The following is an 18,748-nucleotide window of genomic DNA, read 5'->3' as shown; positions in this document are numbered from 1 at the left end:
GCGGCAAGACAGAAGGAACCCTGGTTAGCTAAACTGATGCCAAGACGGTAAAAAATGTTAGAAAAAGAGAGAAAAAAAAAACGTTTAAAAATAAATAAAAAAAAACTTTGGTGCATTTTCTAATGAAGTTGAAAAAGCATTGGCTGTTAACACCAAATTAAACGTTTTAGTGGTTCCAAAGAAAACCAATGAACTTTGCTCTCCTCTTCTCAAATATGGCCAAAATACATTATAAAAAAAGATCTTTTTATGAACGAACCAACTTTTACTCATAATCATGCCAAGGAGGCTCATATTTCTCTTTTTCCTGGATTGAGTCTAATCCTTTGTGTCACATAAGTATCATTCGTCATCCTACAAAAAAAAGTCGGCTACTTATATTGGGAAAGTGGGGACTATTAATATTGAAATTAATGAAAGAAAGAGAAGAGTGTTGACAATTTTTTTTTTTCTGATTGCTCAGCAGAGCAATTCTAGAAAACATGTGGCACCCATTAAGGAAACAGAAAACTCTAGGCCTCGATCGACGTTAACGAGAAGTACTAGGACCGGCTGAAATTTTTTAAATAGTATATTATCAAGCCCCTGTGGAGCGCCAGCGTCAACGGACGCCAAATTATGTTTAAATCGAGTTGAATGAGGTCGAAGCCACCAACGAGGAGGAGCTCATCACCTCCCATGTACTTCTCTCCTATCTGTGAAACGTATAAGATTCGACCTCTTCTGGTAAATTTCTACCAGTGGTCGTCGAGGAAAGAGGACGATCACAGAGGGAGGGGGCCAGGCACAGACTGTGAGAGTTGAAGAGGAAGCATGCCTGTTCATTTTTTTGGTTTCTCTCTCCAGCGGCAACAGCATATGTGAGAAAACTCTGAGCTCCCAATTTCCTCAGCAGGTGAATTCCTTGGTGCCATCTTCTCGTTTGCTACTTTTAGTCCCTCTAATCAGTCGCAGAGAAGAGGTCTTCGATCCGCGGAAAAAAATCGAGCTTACTTGATTTTGTTCATTGGTTCTGGATGCCTTCCCCTTTCTTTCCAAAGAGAATCTTTACACATATTTTGCTAAATAAATGTGTTGGTTGAAGTGGGAGAATGGGTCGGGGTTAAAACTCTTTTCTCTTGGTTTAGTGGAAGATTTTTTGGTGGGGATCTGAATGGTTTTAGCCTATTTCTTGCATGAACTCTGGAGCTGTGTTAGTTCCTGGTGTTGGGCGTTCCTTCTTTTCTTTGCCTTTAGTGTGCTTGAGACGGAGTCTTCGGTTCATGAGATGATGTTATCTGTGATTGTGTGGTCAAAATAAGAAAGTTCTTTGATTTTGATCTTCGTGTTTCTGGTTATAATATGGTTGTGTGTGCATGCTTGTGAATAATGTAGTCTTTTGGGAAATTGACAGTTTTCATGACTTTCCGTTGTTTATTTCTTTAAATTTCTTATGTTATGCAAATTGTGTGGGCGGTTCATGAAGAGGACTAAGCTACCGCTCTGTAAGTAGGAGAAGAATTAGTTCCTTGATGGTTGCGCAGGAATTGAAGCTTATGATTGTTTGTCTCCATCTCGAGGTTGTTTTTTGAAGATTAACTTGTGGGTATTGTACAAATGATTCCCCAAACGACGAGTTCTTCTGTTGTTGAACTTTGGTTGGGATATAGGCTACGCGAAATGTGGTTTCTCTAGTCATCTGAGTAGTGATTGCGAATTGCTACAGATTGTTTTTCTTCTACTACTTCAGAGACAAGTTTGTGCTACTTTGTTTTAATTTTTTCCCTGCCTTGGATAAAATCAACCTTCGTATATGACACTAAAAGACAACATTTTGATATAAAGTGTCTATGAATATAATACTTCTAACTGCACGTCCGTTTTGTAATATAAGGTTGCATGCAGGAATCATTGGGGTGCTTGTCATGTGGCAATTTTACTGAAAACCTCTGTGTGTTATATCAGCATGTCTAGAACAACATCCTGACGAAGACCTAGTCTGGATAACCAATAAATCATTTCCATATCAATGACTTTGAATCTTGACATTATACAAAATCTAGAAAATAACATGAAATAGGTAACTAAGATGCTGTGAAGTCATATGGATACTGCCACAGTGTGATTAAAAATTTAAAACCCAATGTCAGGACTGGAATCAGCTGGGATTCTGTCTTTGATGTCTCAAGCTGATTGTCCTAAACTCACTGTCACAAATATCATGAGATTTTAGAAAATCTCTCGACATTTATGAAAAAAATCATGTAAAGCAAAAATATTAGAAAAACCTCACAAGCTTTTGAAAATCTTGGCAAATCGCAATGATTTCACATTTTTTGTGGCTTTTTTGTGTTTTTTTGGTGATTTTCTGATTTTTTTCTATTATTAGTTTCTCATTTATTTTATTTTTCCGTAAGTTCTAGGATTTCTTTTAAAATTTACTGAAATTTTTCCTGAGAAAAACTTCATCAAAAAATACCCGAGAAAAATCTCTCCAATATTTTCCCTATAACGATAATTTGTGACAATGATCCTAGTCTTATTTTGGTGGTGGCCAGAGCTAAGTAAGACAGGCTAATTTGCCTGTTTCAGTCTTCTGCCTGACTTTTGTCAAGGTCCAAATTTGTAGCACGTGAAAAATCACCTTGCAATAAGGGTCTTCCACGCTGGTGCGACATGAAGCTCCCCACCTTTAATGGGTTCGGCAGACCTCTATCCATGCATCTGATAGGATGTAAAAGGAAAGTTTACAAATCTGAATGTGAAGAAACTGTTCATGGCCTCAGGCCCTCAGGGTGTTCAGCCTTATTGTATTTGAGACTGAATTTTCTCCTTCTATGTAAGCTGCGAGTAATAAAGATAATAGTGCTCTCTAGGATTCCTCTTACATAACTTATTTGGATTTCAGGAAGGCATCCATTGACTATCTCAAACTAGTATTACTGTAACGTCTGCTTTATATGTCAAATGCTAATATCAATTTTCAATAACAAGCACACTTGCTTTTCATCTAGTAAGAAATAGGTTGCACTTCAGTTAATTAACTCCGCAGGTGCAGAGTGGATTACTTTGAGAGTAGCTACTTGATGCAAGATTGGTACACTAGAAGGGTAACTTGTCTTGTATTAATCTTTTCTTTTGGTATCTTGTATATTACATTAGGAAGCTGTTGTTTATGTTGTTTCAGCTATGAACTTTGAGCTTTTGGAACAACTTCTTTGTCCTTAATTAAAAAGAACTGATGGACTGTATGCTTTTATTGTGACTTCTTTGAGGGGTATGGCCAGTTTAAAATTTTATTATATGGAGAGATGTCATCTGAGTTGGTTTAAAACTTTAAAACTATGGTTTTACGATTGCTGTTGGTCTGTTGCTTTTACAACTTGACAAAATATGACTTCTATGGAGTTATGTACCTTACAAACTATGTGTTTTCTGACATGCTTGTTTTTGACAGATTTTTGACACAATGGCAGAGTCTTCAGGCTTGTCATCTCAAGGTTTGCTCCTTCTCTTAGTTATGTGGTTGAATAGCTATTTGTAATGATCTTCCTGTGCCATTGGTCAAGGGCATTTTTGTGGATCCCACTTTTTTGGTCATGTATATTTATGTGGATGACAAAAATTATTTTGGTTGTATTCACATTACCATTTTCAACTGCTTATGATGAGTGTTATTTCTTACAGGTCTGGGCAGAGTATTCTCAATGAGGATTCCTCAAAAGGTGGGGAACACTACATGGGGAGTTCAGTCTAAGTCAGAGAAATATCAGGTTGCAGATGATACCAGCCTTTTTTCAAGTTCTTTGCCTGTTTTGCCACATGAAAAATGTAAGTTGTCTGCCTCCGTTTGTTTTCATCACTCTTTTCATTACATATGTCTACTTGATGGAATTCTAGTAATTGGTATTTTCAGTGAATTTTGAGAGTTTGGACAAGCATGTGGAAGCTATGGGAACTGCATCGTCAAATTCAAACCAAGTTTTTTCTGAGAGAGAGAATAAGGAGTCCACTGAGGATATTGATCACGATCCAGTTGATCTGCCTGATGATGAGAATGAACTTTTGGCAGGCATTATGGACGACTTCGACCTGACTGGCTTACCCAGTAATATTGATGATGTGGATGATTATGATCTTTTTGGCAGTGGAGGGGGTATGGAGTTGGATTTTGAGCCACAGGAGAGCCTGAGTCTGAGTTTTGCAAAAGCAAGCATCTCAGATAATTATGTTGGGAATGCAACTGGGCAGTATGGGCTTTCAAATGGTGTGGGGACCGTTGCTGGGGAGCATCCATATGGTGAGCATCCATCGAGAACATTGTTTGTGCGGAATATCAATAGCAATGTTGAAGATTCAGAATTACGGTCATTATTTGAGGTAGATATGTGTACCCTGTCTTAATTTTCCTTTTCCATATTTCCTGCCTATGCTGGTTTGTGTAATCTGGAGTGACATAGGGGGAAAGCTACATCACATAGATGGGGGTGCAGACATCTATATATATATATATAAAACAACAATAAGATCTTAAACAAACAAGCAGATATATTTATTATTTTTATTCATAAAATATGAATTACTAAACAAGAAATACCAAAATAGACCCAAAAAACACAAAATGTAATTTTCCATGTCCTGCACCTGCACCCATGTCGAGCTGTGTCGGCATTTGTGCGGCGCTCTTCCAGGCATGTCTGTGGAACAAAGGACGAAAGGTTTATCCATCATCAAATCCACAAGAAATTGAATGGAACCTGCTTATTCTTCAAAGGGAAAGGAAAAGGTGATATGGGGAGCATGAGTGGCGTCTCAGACTTTGTTGCTTTCGCCCTCTTTTTGTTCATTCAAAAAGTAGGTGCTTGTGTTACGTAGCCCCTCAATGTTTGGCGACCTTCTGAAATTTTTATTGTTTATTCTATCCTATAGAATTTTGTGTCGACTACCTATGCAGTGAAGGAATAAAAAGGAAACAGGAGGGGATATATTTTGCTCTAGTGACAGGATAACATGCTCAGTAGCATTCGTTTGAGTTTTGAGGAGCTTTTTTAAATTTTAAATAGAGTTATGGAAAAGGATTGGGAAAATTTAAGGTTGTCAAGGTTTGGGACTATGGAAACGGACAGAAGATTTTGTATCATCAACAGAAGGCTCACTATCATGTTATCACTCTTATAACTTTTGAAATCATGTAAAATGGTTAAGCTTTTAGCCTTTGATGAAGTGGAGTTGTGATCTATGTCACATAGGTGTGGGGTGGGGGTGCGGGTGCCAGAGCGGTACATCCCAAAAAATTTAGGTGCGGCTGTACGGCGAAAATATTTATTTGTTATTATTAATTTATTATTAATATATATATATATATTATTAATTTCACACACACATATAAGAATTAAGAAATTTAGAGTATACGCTTTACACTGTACACTTTATGGATAAATTATATATGAATATTATATATTACATCTTATAAGTTCTAATGTATTGTGTATATGACTGTAACATATTAAACATTAAAATGCTTACAAAGTACAAACATTGAACAAGTAAACAAAAAAAAAAAACAAAACCAAGACAGAACACAGAAATGAAAAAAAAAAGCTAAACCCTCTTTTTAACATTAAAAATTTTTAAAATAAAAAATATTAAGAAAGGTCAAAAATAGACTTGACGTGGTTTGACCGCACCCGACTAGAGTCAAATGCAAGTCAGGTGCATGTCCAAAATGGATGAAAATGATCGGGTGCGGTCAGCCGCACCCCAACTCTTGTTGACTCGAGTCGGGTGCGAATCCGAGCTGCACCCACACCCGAGTCGTGTCGACATGGGTGCAGCAGTCATTTTGCAGCATCCATGTTGACGTGGTTTGACCGCACCCGACTAGAGTCAAATGCAAGTCAGGTGCATGTCCAAAATGGATGAAAATGATCGGGTGCGGTCAGCCGCACCCCAACTCTTGTTGACTCGAGTCGGGTGCGAATCCGAGCTGCACCCACACCCGAGTCGTGTCGACATGGGTGCAGCAGTCATTTTGCAGCATCCATGTGACTTAGGTTGTGATGCTGTCTTACTATTTTTGTTTGTCCCTGTAGCAATTTGGTGCCATCAGAACTCTGTACACTGCTTGCAAGCACAGGGGATTTGTGATGATATCTTATTATGATATTCGTGATGCTCGAACTGCAATGCGTGCACTGCAAAATAAGCCATTACGCCGGAGGAAACTTGACATACATTTTTCTATTCCAAAGGTTTGTCATAAAAATGTTCTTTTTTCATTGTAATTAGATCAGTGTTGACAATTTTTTATGTTGGATTCCAGGATAACCCTTCGGAAAAGGATATAAATCAGGGAACACTTGTAGTTTTTAATCTGGATCCCTCGGTTTCCAATGATGATCTCCGCCAGATATTTGGGGCTTATGGAGAAATCAAAGAGGTTAAACTTTTTTGTTGTTTGTTTTATTTCTACTTCTACAGCTAGTGCATCTTCTTAAAGTTCAATTTCTCCTGGTTTTTATAAACAGATCCGTGAGACCCCACATAAGCGGCATCATAAATTTATTGAGTTCTATGATGTCAGAGCAGCAGAAGCTGCTCTTCGTTCTTTAAATAGGAGTGACATTGCTGGGAAAAAGATAAAGCTTGAGCCTAGCCGTCCAGGTGGAGCACGAAGAAAGTAAGTCTCTCTCTCTCTCTCTCTCTCTCTCTTGGGTGATGCACTGTTGTAACTTTTTCCAATATTCTGGTGTTTGCAAGCATGTCCTGCAATTTGTATGTGAAAGAGTACCATTTGTTGTCTACATTTTAGTAGCCACATGGTTTTATTATGCCAACAAATACTCATCTCCCAGATAATATTTCTTTGTGAAGAGACAACTTTTCTCATGTATCTTGTTCTTTTATATAATACAGTGTTCACCAGCAGGCCACGGTAGAGCTGCCATTAGATGGGTTTTATCTAGCCATCAAGTTCCAGACTATTTGATCATTTTATAGCATCGTTCCATCATAAATTCCATTCTTCTTTGAAGCGTTTTATTTTTTACTAGGACTTCATTTCCAGGTGAAAAATTTACAAGAACCACCACGAACCTGATTTCCATTGTGTATGCCTCCATTTGCTTACTTATCTTATTTACAAAATTACAAATGGGCTCTTGGTTATCTGGAGGCTTGTTTAGTGTTGTATTTATTTGCCAAAGGTTTTTGAAAATATAAATAGCCTTACTTGAAAAATTGAGTCATGTTGTTTATTTATTTATTTTTAATTCATCATTGCTCAATGGCACCTACAACCTATGGTGATCAGTACCCATAAAGTTGTTTTCCTTGGGCAGCATCAATTACCACAATTGCATCCTTTTCCATTGACCACCACAACCTGCAGTGTCAGCCATCACCTGCACTCCTTCCGTTCTATAGCCTCCACTTCTGCCACCTTTTCCAACATCCACAATCTTCTTCTATGATGAACATTACTGACACTCACTTCCCCTGTTCCAGGCTGCCTGCTAGCATATGACTTGTCTTTGTGCAACAGGATATTGTACTTTAGCAAGTTTAGTGTCGGTTCTCATCCTATAGATTATTTGATTATAACAATTTTGATTCCTGTCCATTTCAGCTTGATGCATCAATTGACCCAGGAGCTCGACCAGGATGAAGCTAGAACTTTTCGGCCTCCAGGAGGTTCTCCAATCGGAAATTCTCCTCCAGGTGTTGTTACTGAGCTTTTTGGTTGATCTTTTCTGTGCGTGTGAATTCATATTCTGCTTTAATATGCGAAATTTAGAGAGACGAATTGATCAACTGTTTGTCACAGGTACTTGGGCATCATACAGCCCAAATGAAAATAGTTTGTTGCACGCTTCCAATCAGTCTCCAGGTGTGGGAACTATTAGTCCCATAGGCAGCAACCATTTACCTGGTTTAGCTTCTATATTACCACCTCTAATGTCTAACACTGTCAAGATTGCACCCATTGGTAAAGACCAAGGTAGGGGCAGCCATACAGAGCAAGTATTCTCAAGCAGGACTTCCATTAATGAAACTGGTATCCAGCAGTCTCATTCCTTTCCGGAGAGTGGCAACACTGTGATGCCAAATATGGGCCAGAGCCCTGGAAGCTTAACATCCTTTGGCCTGACTTCTTCTAGTGCATCTGGTGTTGGTACGTTGTCTGGGCCGCAGTTTCTCTGGGGTAGTTCTACCCCTTACTCTTCACATACCCATTCTTCAGCATGGCCTGCGCCATCAGCTGGACGCTCATTCACCTCTACTGGACAAGGACCTGGATATCCATACTCAAGTCGCCAAGGCTCATTCATGAGTTCATCACATCAGCACCATGTTGGTTCTGCTCCATCTGGAATGCCGTTTGAGAGGCAGTATGGTTTCTTTCCAGATTCTCCTGAAACAAGCTTCATAAATGCTGCTGCTTTTGGGGGTGTGGGTTTAAATCGCAATGACGGAGCTTACCTGATGAATATTGGTGGCAGAACTGCTATTAATTCTGGAATTGGTCTTTCAAATAATATGATGCCTGAAAATGGTTCCCCAAATTTCCGAGTCTTGCCTTCACAGAGGTTGGGGCATATGATGCTTGGGAATAGCCCGTTTGCTGGACCATTTACAAGTATAGATGGGATGGCCGATCGTGGAAGAAGCCGACGAGTTGAGAATAATGTGAACCAGTTAGACAACAAAAAACAATATCAACTTGACTTGGAAAAAATTGAGGGTGGTGAAGACACACGGACAACACTCATGATAAAAAATATCCCTAACAAGTATGATATTTCTCTGTTACAAAACGGAATCCTGTACTTGTTTCTTCTTTCTTTTCTGCCATCATACCTCTGGGGTAAGCTGACATGCTTGAACTTCAGGTACACATCTAAGATGCTTCTTGCTGCCATTGATGAGAATCATAAGGGAACTTATGACTTTTTATACTTGCCAATTGATTTCAAGGTAATATTCTTTTATTCCTTGGAGTATATATCCTTGTTCACAGCTGCAGTTCAACCTGATGTTCTCCTCCTTGTCTGCAGAACAAGTGCAATGTGGGTTATGCCTTCATAAACATGGTGTCTCCGTCATACATCATTCCATTTTTTGAGGTTTGCTGTTTTCCTTTTCCGGCTGTATTATTATGTGACTAAAAACTGATAAATCACCCATCCTTGCATAGTTGCATGTAATGCAAATTATTAAATGTAATATTACTATTTTTGGTTTCATTAAAGCCACTGTTCGGTTCCACACTGAGGGTGCATGCAAGGCACAAGCTGAACTCAATCACCTGCACATCCTGTAGACAAATAGAAGCTATATGACCCTTTACATCCAGTTGATAATGGCATTCTTCAGAGTCCTCCAAATCTGCTTGCAAAAAACATAATTTGTACTTGGGCTAGACAGCAATAGAAGACATGTCACTGTTTTCACGCTTTTGCAGGCATTCAATGGCAAGAAGTGGGAGAAATTTAACAGTGAGAAGGTGGCTTCACTGGCTTATGCCCGTATTCAAGGCAAGGCAGCCCTTGTCACCCATTTCCAGAATTCAAGTCTAATGAATGAAGATAAGCGCTGTCGCCCCATTCTTTTCCACTCAGATGGCTCAGAGGCTGGTGATCAGGTACCATATGCTATTTCATTTGTTCTAGCCTGCTTCCACACACACATACACAGGCATCCTTGCATGGGTTGCTGATGCAATATATTCATCCAGGAACCTTTCCCTTTGAGCAATGTGAATATGCGTCCTCGTCCACTGGATGCATCCAGCTCCAATAGCCTGTCAGAAACCCCAACAACAGTTTGGGGTAGTGAGAAAACTGAGAAAAATGATGGCTGATCTGGTGGCAGTGAATGCTTCATTAGCTGGAGGCAGAAACTGTTAATCTTGTACATAGTGATTAAATTGTATGGTTCATGTCGTAGGTGGATCCCGCTTGCCAAAGTGTTGGATGAACCGAGCTATTTGTCTAGAGACTGAAGAAGCTGTGAATGAAGAGTTAGGAAATCGTTTTGTTGTAGAAAATGGAGGGAAATAACAACCAAGTGTACAGGTGAAGCTGAGTTCTGTTTGTTGTTGCGTGTTCACCAAATTTGTCCATTATTGTCTTTGGTAATTAATGCTGAACTGGTCATGTTTGTCGGGCGGTGTGGTTAATGTCAAATAGGGGTTGTCGATGTACAGTCATATATGAGACTCCTGTTGTCCGTTGTGATATGTGAACATAGTTGTATCTACAAAGACTGTACAATCCATCTCCAGCACTACTCTTTCTTCCTCTTTTTTCATCCATTCGTTGGTTTCTCCAATGTATGTTTGGATATCAGACTATGGCATTTGCCTTGCGATTTCCGTTTCTGATATGGATGTTCTTACTAGATACATGGTTTTGGATTAAACGACTAAGTTGGGAACTCTGCATTGGGTGGTGTCAACACCGTCCCTAATGCAGTGCTTTGTGGAAAACATGGTTTACCAAATGATATCAGGGTTGTGATTTCAACTTTGACACCAGCATATAGTGCTCCGAAACGAAGGTTTATAGAAATCTGGCCCGACGGTGGTTGGGTTAATGTGGCGATGATGAGTCTGATCATGTCATTTATTTCTTTTAACTCGGGATGTACGAGAGAGCTTGAGTTGATTCCGGAGACGGCTGCATGAGGGAGGCTTCCAAACCTTATTGACTAAAAATTGGATATTTAGGAGGAAGAAAATATCAAACCTTTCCCACGGGGTAGCAGTTGAAACGCTAATCTTCAGGACTCCGATGGTATTCCCTGTCGACATAGAGCCATTATTTGATCCCAAAGTTCATGGAGGCAACTTGCAAAAACTGTATGGCCTCATCAGCCGGAGGCCTGCACCCTGTTCCAGAGGAAGGATATCTGTCACCAGGCTCGCTAGTCTTTCTCATTGTTTTGAACTAGTTGTTTCATTTTGAAGCAAAAGAAAAAGTTGTAAAGTTTCCTCTTGTAAGAACCAACTGTTCCACCTTCCAATAATGTAAAGTCTTATAATGTGAGTAATACACTTATTTGCGCTTAAACAAATTCGCAGTTTTGTTCCTATTCTATAAGGTCATGAGTTGAAGTATAGTCACAAATAACATCTTGGAGTTTTAAACGGTGACGTTTTTATCGGGTATAATATGGTGAGCTTGAAAAAAAAAAAAGGTAAATCTTCAAAACTTTAAAAAAACTAAAAATGAGGAGAAAATAAAATAAGTAAGAAACTAATAACACAAACATCAACAGATAAGTAGATTTGCAACAAATAAACTGTGACTATGGGTCAAACTTAGTCATGAGCAGAGTTATTGGTCATCCATGGTAATAACCCGCTGCTTGTGGGAGCCGGAACTTATGTAACTGCCCTTTCTTCTCCTGATTTTGATCATAATGTACATTTCTTGATTCAGTTCTTATTGCTGCATGTCAAATTTAGTCAGATGGATGTGAGAAGAACAGTAAGACTTTAATAGATATAAAGGGCAGATGGTGCTTCCAGAATATGGCATCTATGACTAGGGGAATCCATAATAAAGGGCATACGGCTTATTAACTTATTCAAAGGAGGGGAACATGATGTCTGCATCGGAAAAAGAAGCTAGATGCCCGTCTTCTCCATGTGAGGGCCATGGACATCTCACATGAAGTTGTTAACTCAAAAGGTCATCTCATGCGGAGCTTTACAGTACTTGTGATCTAGCGGGCAGAGGATGAGCCTAACGTGCATGTGTATTAACACTTCTTAGGTTTCAATTTCCGAACATTGCCTCATGCCGTATTCAGATAAAAAATGAGACAGCCTAGAATCTTAAGATATGGCATTAGCATATGATGATGTTTAGTAGCAAAACTCAGTGATGTTCTGAAAATATTGCGAAAATACAGTTGTTGTTTTTTTTTTTGCCATGGTTTCAAGTATGAGCTATACTGTGTTGCCCAGTGATAATACTGCCAAAAACATTAGATTTTGCATAGGAAAACATAGTTTCATGGAAGCATATGTTAATATGTCAATGATTAGCACTCTTTTTTTTGTTTGTTTGTTTGCGAATATGTTAGTAGACTTCTCACTAGACTGATTTTTCTGATAAAAACATGACAATAGAATAAAATTTATTAACTTAAGATAATATTTGAAGTCATTATTATTTCGCCAGTTGCACCTTTTGTAACTTTTGGTGTGTGGGCTTCTCTGATTCTGATGCTCTCAAGATAGTGTGCTTGACTAGACTTAGGCCCCTTTTGCATGGAAAGCACATGGGCACAAGACCAGATCTGGTGTGCACATGAACTTGTCTAGGTCACATGGCCATGGCCATGGTCACGTAGTGGGCTTCTCTTGCCCCCATGGATGTAGGAATATAAGTGGCATTTTCCAAATTGACTTAGTTAGATCCTAGGTTAAGTAGACATAAAATTGAATTGTTTTGAATAAACAAACTGAACCTGAATCCAGTTAGCTTATGTATCACACTGGACATCAAATTAGGTTGGATTACTGATTGTGTTGGGATGCAAGGTCGATCCAAATTCAATTGCCAATATGGGTCCCGATTTGTCTGTTAAAACTGGTTAACAATGTTCAGATTTGACCCGATACCTGACTTGAATCCAAAAGACTTGGAGATGTCAAACAAGTTTCTATCTGACTAGTGCTTTGTTTCCAACGGAGGTTAGCATAGTGAGCAGCGTTCATGTTGGAGTGGCACATGGTCAAGAACCTGCACAATTAGCTCTCCCTCCTTAAGAGTGGTTTGATTTCTGTACCTGTACCAAACTGTATGGATTTCAAATTTGACAGGTAGAATATAAAGTTGCATTTAACATTTATAACGAGAAGCGGCATGCAACCGTGTTGTTTGGGATATAGGTTGTGCCCACAGACAGGGGCGGAGCTAGGATTTTTTTTAGGGACGGGCCAACCATCCGCGGGTTGGGCCAAGAGAAGCGACAGTAAGGCCAAGAGGAGTGACGGGTCGGGCCAAACTAAAAAAATTTGATTTTTTACATATAATTTTTTTTTTCTGGGCTCACCCGGGCCATGGCCCGGGCTGCCCCCCCTCCCTCCGCCCCTGCCCACAGAGGTACTAGCCATAGCTTTTATGTCGCAGAAGTGTGCCTAAGGGGTCGTTTGGCAGCAAGGTACTTTAGGAGTGTCACATGAATCTGCTCCAAATATTGAGGCAGGTTCATAGGACACTAGAACGGTTGTCCTATAAACCTTCCTTAATCTCTGGGATAGATTCACGGAACACTTACAAAGTGTTCTTGCTGCTAAACTATTCATAAGTCTCACATTTTGGGTTGTTTCGAAATGGGTTCATTTTAGATGTAGAAACAAATCATATCTTGAACCCATCTTTATTACTCTTCTCGAATTTGGATCGATTGGGAACCATTTGATCCCAACTTCTGATAGCCATGACTTGCTGCAGAAGCCTAATCCATTATTAGAACTATCCACATGGTGAATAATTACCCAAACTTTACTGGTTATGGCATATATAGCGGCCCTAAGTCTGGTGGGCTCACTCCAGGAGAACAATTAAAACTTTACTGAAAAGAGTCCTTACCTTTGAAAGGTAATAAATGTGCGCCTAGGTATTGCAATTAAAGTCCGAAATGGATCGTAGAAGAAGGCCCATCTCAGCACACTGAGATTCGCATGCGGCCGCTACTCATACAGAAAACCTCCCAGCTGCAGTTCTTGAGAGCAGCAGTGGAACTCCCCAGCTGCATGAGTTGCATGAAAGTTTCACGATTTACTGCTCATAGAAACTTGAAACGCATATAAAAACTGGAATTTTAGAGAGCAATGTTAGTTCGGTGATTGATTTAAGCGTACAAACTATTTTAGTTAATTAGCAGGCAATTGTGGTCCACCTAACTCTAGCTTACTGTTTGAAAAAGATGAGCAAAAAAAAATTCGTAATGCTGCCGTCAGTTTGGTAGCTTGAGAAGTAACGCCATGGAACTGGGTATACCCCATTTTCACGAATATTAACGACAGTGGAGCCTACAGGCTACAGCCATACTCGGATTGATCAGCAGATCCTCTCCCTGTCGATTCTTATATCCTGATCTTGATGGGTCTAAGCGGGAAAGACTTTCTTAACAGGTAAGGTATCTCAAATCTTCTCAACTCAAAACGGTCGCGTGTATTGCCAACAATTTAAGGCCTCCATCGTCTGAACTAGAAAGAAAAAATAAGTGGGAGAAGAAAAGAAAATGAAACTAGACTCCTGCTGCTGCAATTAAAACATATCCACAGGGTTTTTGTCACATGGCCTACAGCATATTTGGCACAGTGTGACATAGACCGCGGGAATGTCCGTTTCGAGAATATCTTTGACGTCAATGGTGCCAATCTCTCTCAGACGGATCGACCAAAATAGGTATGTAGAGTTACGTCGACGATGTCGATCGTCAACTTTAATTGCAGTCGGATAGTCCACAGTGAAAAGGAGATCAAAGAAAAAGAAAAGAGAGAAAGAGAGATCATGGTAGAAAAAAGAGAATGGCATCAAAGCTGGGGAATCCTTCGTGCACAAACAATATATTTTTTTTTGTAAAAACCACGTACTGGTGCCTCTCTATCTCTCTCTCTCTTTTGCTTCCTTTCTCTTCACTCCAAGTCCAAGCTGCTCTGCTCATTCTGCTTTTCTTCGGCCTCCTCAATCTTGCTTTCTCTTCCTTTTCAAGTTTTAAGGTTATTCTTACTTACTCCTTCCACTCAAGCTAACTAGGATTCTCTTTCTTTCCTTCTCCCTCTCAAAGGCTATATGTGTTTCGCTCAGAGGTGTTTAAATAATTAACCTTAGTTCATGGTGCATATTTTGCTCCGTTCGAGGCACAAGAAGCAGAGATGGGCTCAAGGATTGGCTACTTCCTTATCGTCCTTCTATTGGGTCCTATTGCTCTTGGTTCAGGTGAAATGATCAGTACTCCTCCTTCTTCCAGTAGTTCCTGAGTTAATGTTGGTCTCTTCCTCTCATGTGGTCGACCATGGTCTTCTCTCTCTCTTTCTCTCCCTCCCATCCCTCTCTCTGTGGTTATTTGTCTTACGATGTGATGGTTATGCAATATCCATTTCTCTCTCTCTCTCTTCCTCCCTCCCACCCCTCTATCTGTGGTTATTTGCCTTACGATGTGATGGTTATGCAATATCCCCTTGATTGGTAAAGTTGGCCTTGTGAAATCACTGTTACCACTTGGTCATCTTCACTGTTCCTCCAAATGATTTTTGGTGTCTAATCGAAATACAGTGGTATTGACAGCATTTATTTTTCTCTCTCCTGGGGCACATTGAAACCATTATTTCATAAATTTCTCTTTTGCTGACGTTTTAAAGGCTGGCATTTATGGTCAGGAAGTAAAAATAAAGGCTTGCTAGTTGCTGAAGGAAATGAAATAAGGAACGTTTTCATCTTATTACGAAAAATGTGCCGTTTCCCGATCATGTCGAAGAACTTGCTCCACGCTTTCTGCTGACACATTTCGGAAGTTTGTTTAGACGAACATTTGATTAATTAGCTTATTCTATTACTTTGAAAAATCGCCAATTGAGATTAATGATCTCCGTTGTCTTTTCAGTTTGAGTTTTTTCTTCATGGATCTGCTTCATTTGTTTGTTTCCATTGTGCATCGTGCAGATACAAGAAAGACAAGTCAAATATAAAAGCACTAGCCGTTTTTCGGGGTTCAGGGAGTTTCCAGCACCAAAAACATGAAATATCTTGTATACTGAATTTCAAAAGACGAAACAACATATTTGTTCTTTTATGTTTCTTGATTTCCAAGATTGATTCCAATCTTCTGTTATAACATTTTCAAACATTACAAAATTCTCTAATTTCTTGTTAGCCAGTTACATTGGACCATTCACTAATATGTGTGCAATCAGGACCGTGATGTGAATGCTTACAGCAAATTTTTTCATGAAGTTTCTCTCTGGTGTTGAAACCGGGATCAGTATACATGCTGAAGACTTTGAGCTTAAGCTATTACTTGATATCAGGTTTACTGACGATGTAATTGACCCCTCTTCTTAGGGAATTCCCCTGTAAATAAGGATACACCTGATCAGAAAGGGATGTTACCATCCAGAGCTGTTCAGAGCAAGGTCGTTTCCATCAACAACAGACGCGAATTGGACACATATCCCGTGATGACTGTTCCTGTAATCAGTCCTTTAGATCCTAGTACTACAAGTCCACCCATTGTCACAAGTCCAGGGACGACCCCCACTAACACCCCGCCGACCACTCCAACAACCACTCCGACGACCACTCCAACAGCCTCAGGTGGTCAGAGATGGTGTATTGCGAGTCCATCAGCATCACAAACAGCTTTGCAAGTTGCCCTCGACTATGCATGTGGATATGGTGGTGCAGACTGTTCAGCAATTCAGCAGGGTGGAAGCTGTTTTAATCCCGACACTGTTCGCGATCATGCATCATATGCTTTCAATAACTATTATCAGAAGAATCCAGTTGATACCAGTTGTGTCTTTGGGGGAACTGCTACGCTTACGACAACTAATCCTAGTAAGAACTACAATAAGCTTCCTTTTTCATTTACTGTGTTCTGCGTTATGTGCTTCTTTTCCTTTGGTTTAATTGATTGTTCTTTTTTGTTGGTTGTAGCATGTTTCTTCCTGCTCTTACAAAATTCAGCAGTTCACCTCACCTGGTAATTCATGGTAGTTGGTTTGTTGGATGAGAAGTACCGTGAACATGTGGAAATGTGGTTCATGTGCCTAATAACGTCCCTATTCATGACAAAACATTACTTCAAGCGTGATTTTTATACAAATTTCTCAGACATTTTCTGCACGCCAATTTTTTGAAGCATATGGTGAAGCTTTTTCCTGAAATGAGTAACGTGCACCTGAAAGTTATGCATTTCTTCATTTTTGGTTTGTGATATTGGTTAGGCTACCTGGGTGCATGGCTTCTTTTCCCTATTACTCTAGCCTACATCCTATCTGGTATCATGTTTCACTAGAATTAGCTAAGCAGGAGAAATTAACCAAAGGCTCTTGTCCTCCACGTTATAAAGTTAGTCAAGTCATTGATTCTTCTATCTTTTATTTACTTGTTTGTTTATTTTGGTGCATGCCTCACATGTCCTGAACTCTTACAGGCTCTGGTTCATGTGTATATCCGGCCACAACCACAACCAGGTACGAAAAGCTATCATGTTTGAGCTTTTTGTTCAGCATTTTGTTTACTTCAGTTGTCCCTTTCTTAATAAATCCAAAGAACTGAAGGAAAGATTGGAAAAGAATTCTTTATCTTGTTTATATATGATGTGCAGTTTCAATTCACCAACATTGACTCCACCCACTACGACCAATTCACCTGGATCTACAACCTATGGGTCAGATGTCCCCATTACCAGCACTTCATTTGCAGCATCTGTTTCAATAAGCTCTCTGCTACTCTTCACCTTGGTATGCCTGCATTGGTTGATCCACCCATAAAGTTTTGATCAGTGCGACAACCTTCAAGTGATCCAACGCCATGGACCCTTTTCTGCTTAGAAAAGTTTGAAGACTTGGTTGAAGCAGGAAGCTTCTGTTTAGCACAAGCTAGAGCACCACACCCCATCTTTGTTGATTCAGTTTAGGGAATTCATGTTAGCTAATTATATTGTTCATGCAGATATTCCTTTCTGTATTATTGGATAAGGTTAAAACAGAGATAGATGAAAAATAAGAGTAAATTTCATGTCAGCCTCACTGTTGATAAGGTCGGCAGTTTTACTTTTCTTCGCTGCTTTTCTATTGAATGATAACATTCTTGAGAAACATACACATCATCGGTAAACAATATTGAAATCAGTGTTCTTTGCTACATAAATCACTGCTGTAGAAACAAATTTATGGATGTGGTGTACTGGAAAACGTAGGCCTCATGAACTGTGCCTTATTAGTTCAGCAACATTTGAGAAGGTGAGAGGAGAGCTACACGGTTTTCTCTGCACACCTTACATGGGTGACCTTGCAAGGTTTTCATAGTGGACAACCCTTTTCCTGGATGTTGAACTTGAGAAAATGATTTTCCTCCTAGTAGCTTACTGCGTTCTATTTGCATGTGCCATCAAGACATAAAGCAGATTGAGTGAAATCTTCAATGTAAAACATCTTGCGCAGATACATATAATACCTTCTGCTTGTTTTCCATATCAAATGATCCACCACTTTTACCTTTTATTCATTCATCTGTGAAAGGCCTAAACAGAGATTCAGATTTCTCACAACCGGACAAAGATTCACTCACAAAGGCAATACAGCTTAAGCAAATAAAAGCAGGAAACAAAGAGCAAAGAAAGGAAACATATCAACCAGTTGGGAATGGCTAATTTGTCCAAAACTGGTCTGAAATAGGACCACATTTTAAAGACAGAAAGAGATCCAATCTGGACTTCTTTTCCTTTGGGCCTTCAAACTCATTCCCTGGGTTGAATGCACGTCTCAAGAAGGGATGAGTGATGATATTCATGTAGTAATCTGCGAGAGACAGGCTATGTCCCCGTCATTCCTTGTTGTCTTTCAGCAGTGCAGTCAACTCGGGGAAGTATTCTCAAGAAAACTAACTTCACCAAAAAATACTCAGCAAAAACATTGCCGAACGATATTTGTGACAAAGACCCTGTGTGGGCAAAGGTGAGAAAAGTGAAACTTGTTGTTTTTCCATAATGACTGAAATGTGTCCATTTCATTTTGAAAAAT

At 39.6% G+C, this 18,748-nt stretch overlaps 2 protein-coding genes across 4 annotated transcripts; both read left to right on the top strand.

Annotated features, from left to right (window-relative positions):
- Positions 1-609: 609 nt before the first annotated feature.
- Positions 610-10,280, top strand: LOC116264155 (protein MEI2-like 2). 2 transcript variants are annotated; one of them, XM_031644207.1, is made up of 13 exons: positions 610-895; positions 3,437-3,479; positions 3,667-3,810; positions 3,896-4,359; positions 6,072-6,230; positions 6,302-6,418; positions 6,507-6,658; positions 7,607-7,698; positions 7,805-8,771; positions 8,871-8,955; positions 9,036-9,104; positions 9,443-9,622; positions 9,928-10,280. In XM_031644207.1, the coding sequence occupies exons 2-13, from the start codon at positions 3,449-3,451 to the stop codon at positions 9,955-9,957; spliced, it is 2,490 nt and encodes an 829-aa protein (XP_031500067.1). In that variant the 5' UTR covers positions 610-895; positions 3,437-3,448; the 3' UTR covers positions 9,958-10,280. The 2 variants fall into 2 exon arrangements, with proteins under 2 accessions (XP_031500067.1, XP_031500066.1); XM_031644206.1 differs by having other exon boundaries at positions 9,716-10,280.
- Positions 10,281-14,343: 4,063 nt separating this feature from the next.
- LOC116263983 (PLASMODESMATA CALLOSE-BINDING PROTEIN 5-like) lies at positions 14,344-17,784 on the top strand. 2 transcript variants are annotated; one of them, XM_031643843.2, is made up of 5 exons: positions 14,344-14,942; positions 16,065-16,559; positions 16,659-16,704; positions 17,158-17,197; positions 17,332-17,784. In XM_031643843.2, exons 1-5 carry the CDS (start codon positions 14,879-14,881, stop codon positions 17,503-17,505), a joined length of 819 nt encoding a protein of 272 aa, XP_031499703.1. In that variant the 5' UTR covers positions 14,344-14,878; the 3' UTR covers positions 17,506-17,784. The 2 variants fall into 2 exon arrangements, with proteins under 2 accessions (XP_031499703.1, XP_031499705.1); XM_031643845.2 differs by lacking the exon at positions 16,659-16,704 and having other exon boundaries at positions 14,431-14,942.
- The last annotated feature ends 964 nt before the right edge of the window (positions 17,785-18,748 follow it).

The sequence above is a fragment of the Nymphaea colorata genome, chromosome 11, assembly GCF_008831285.2.
Source record: "Nymphaea colorata isolate Beijing-Zhang1983 chromosome 11, ASM883128v2, whole genome shotgun sequence".
Taxonomy (NCBI): domain Eukaryota; kingdom Viridiplantae; phylum Streptophyta; class Magnoliopsida; order Nymphaeales; family Nymphaeaceae; genus Nymphaea; species Nymphaea colorata.
Note: the sequence above shows the minus strand (reverse complement) of the source record. Positions and strands in the feature narration are given on the sequence as shown.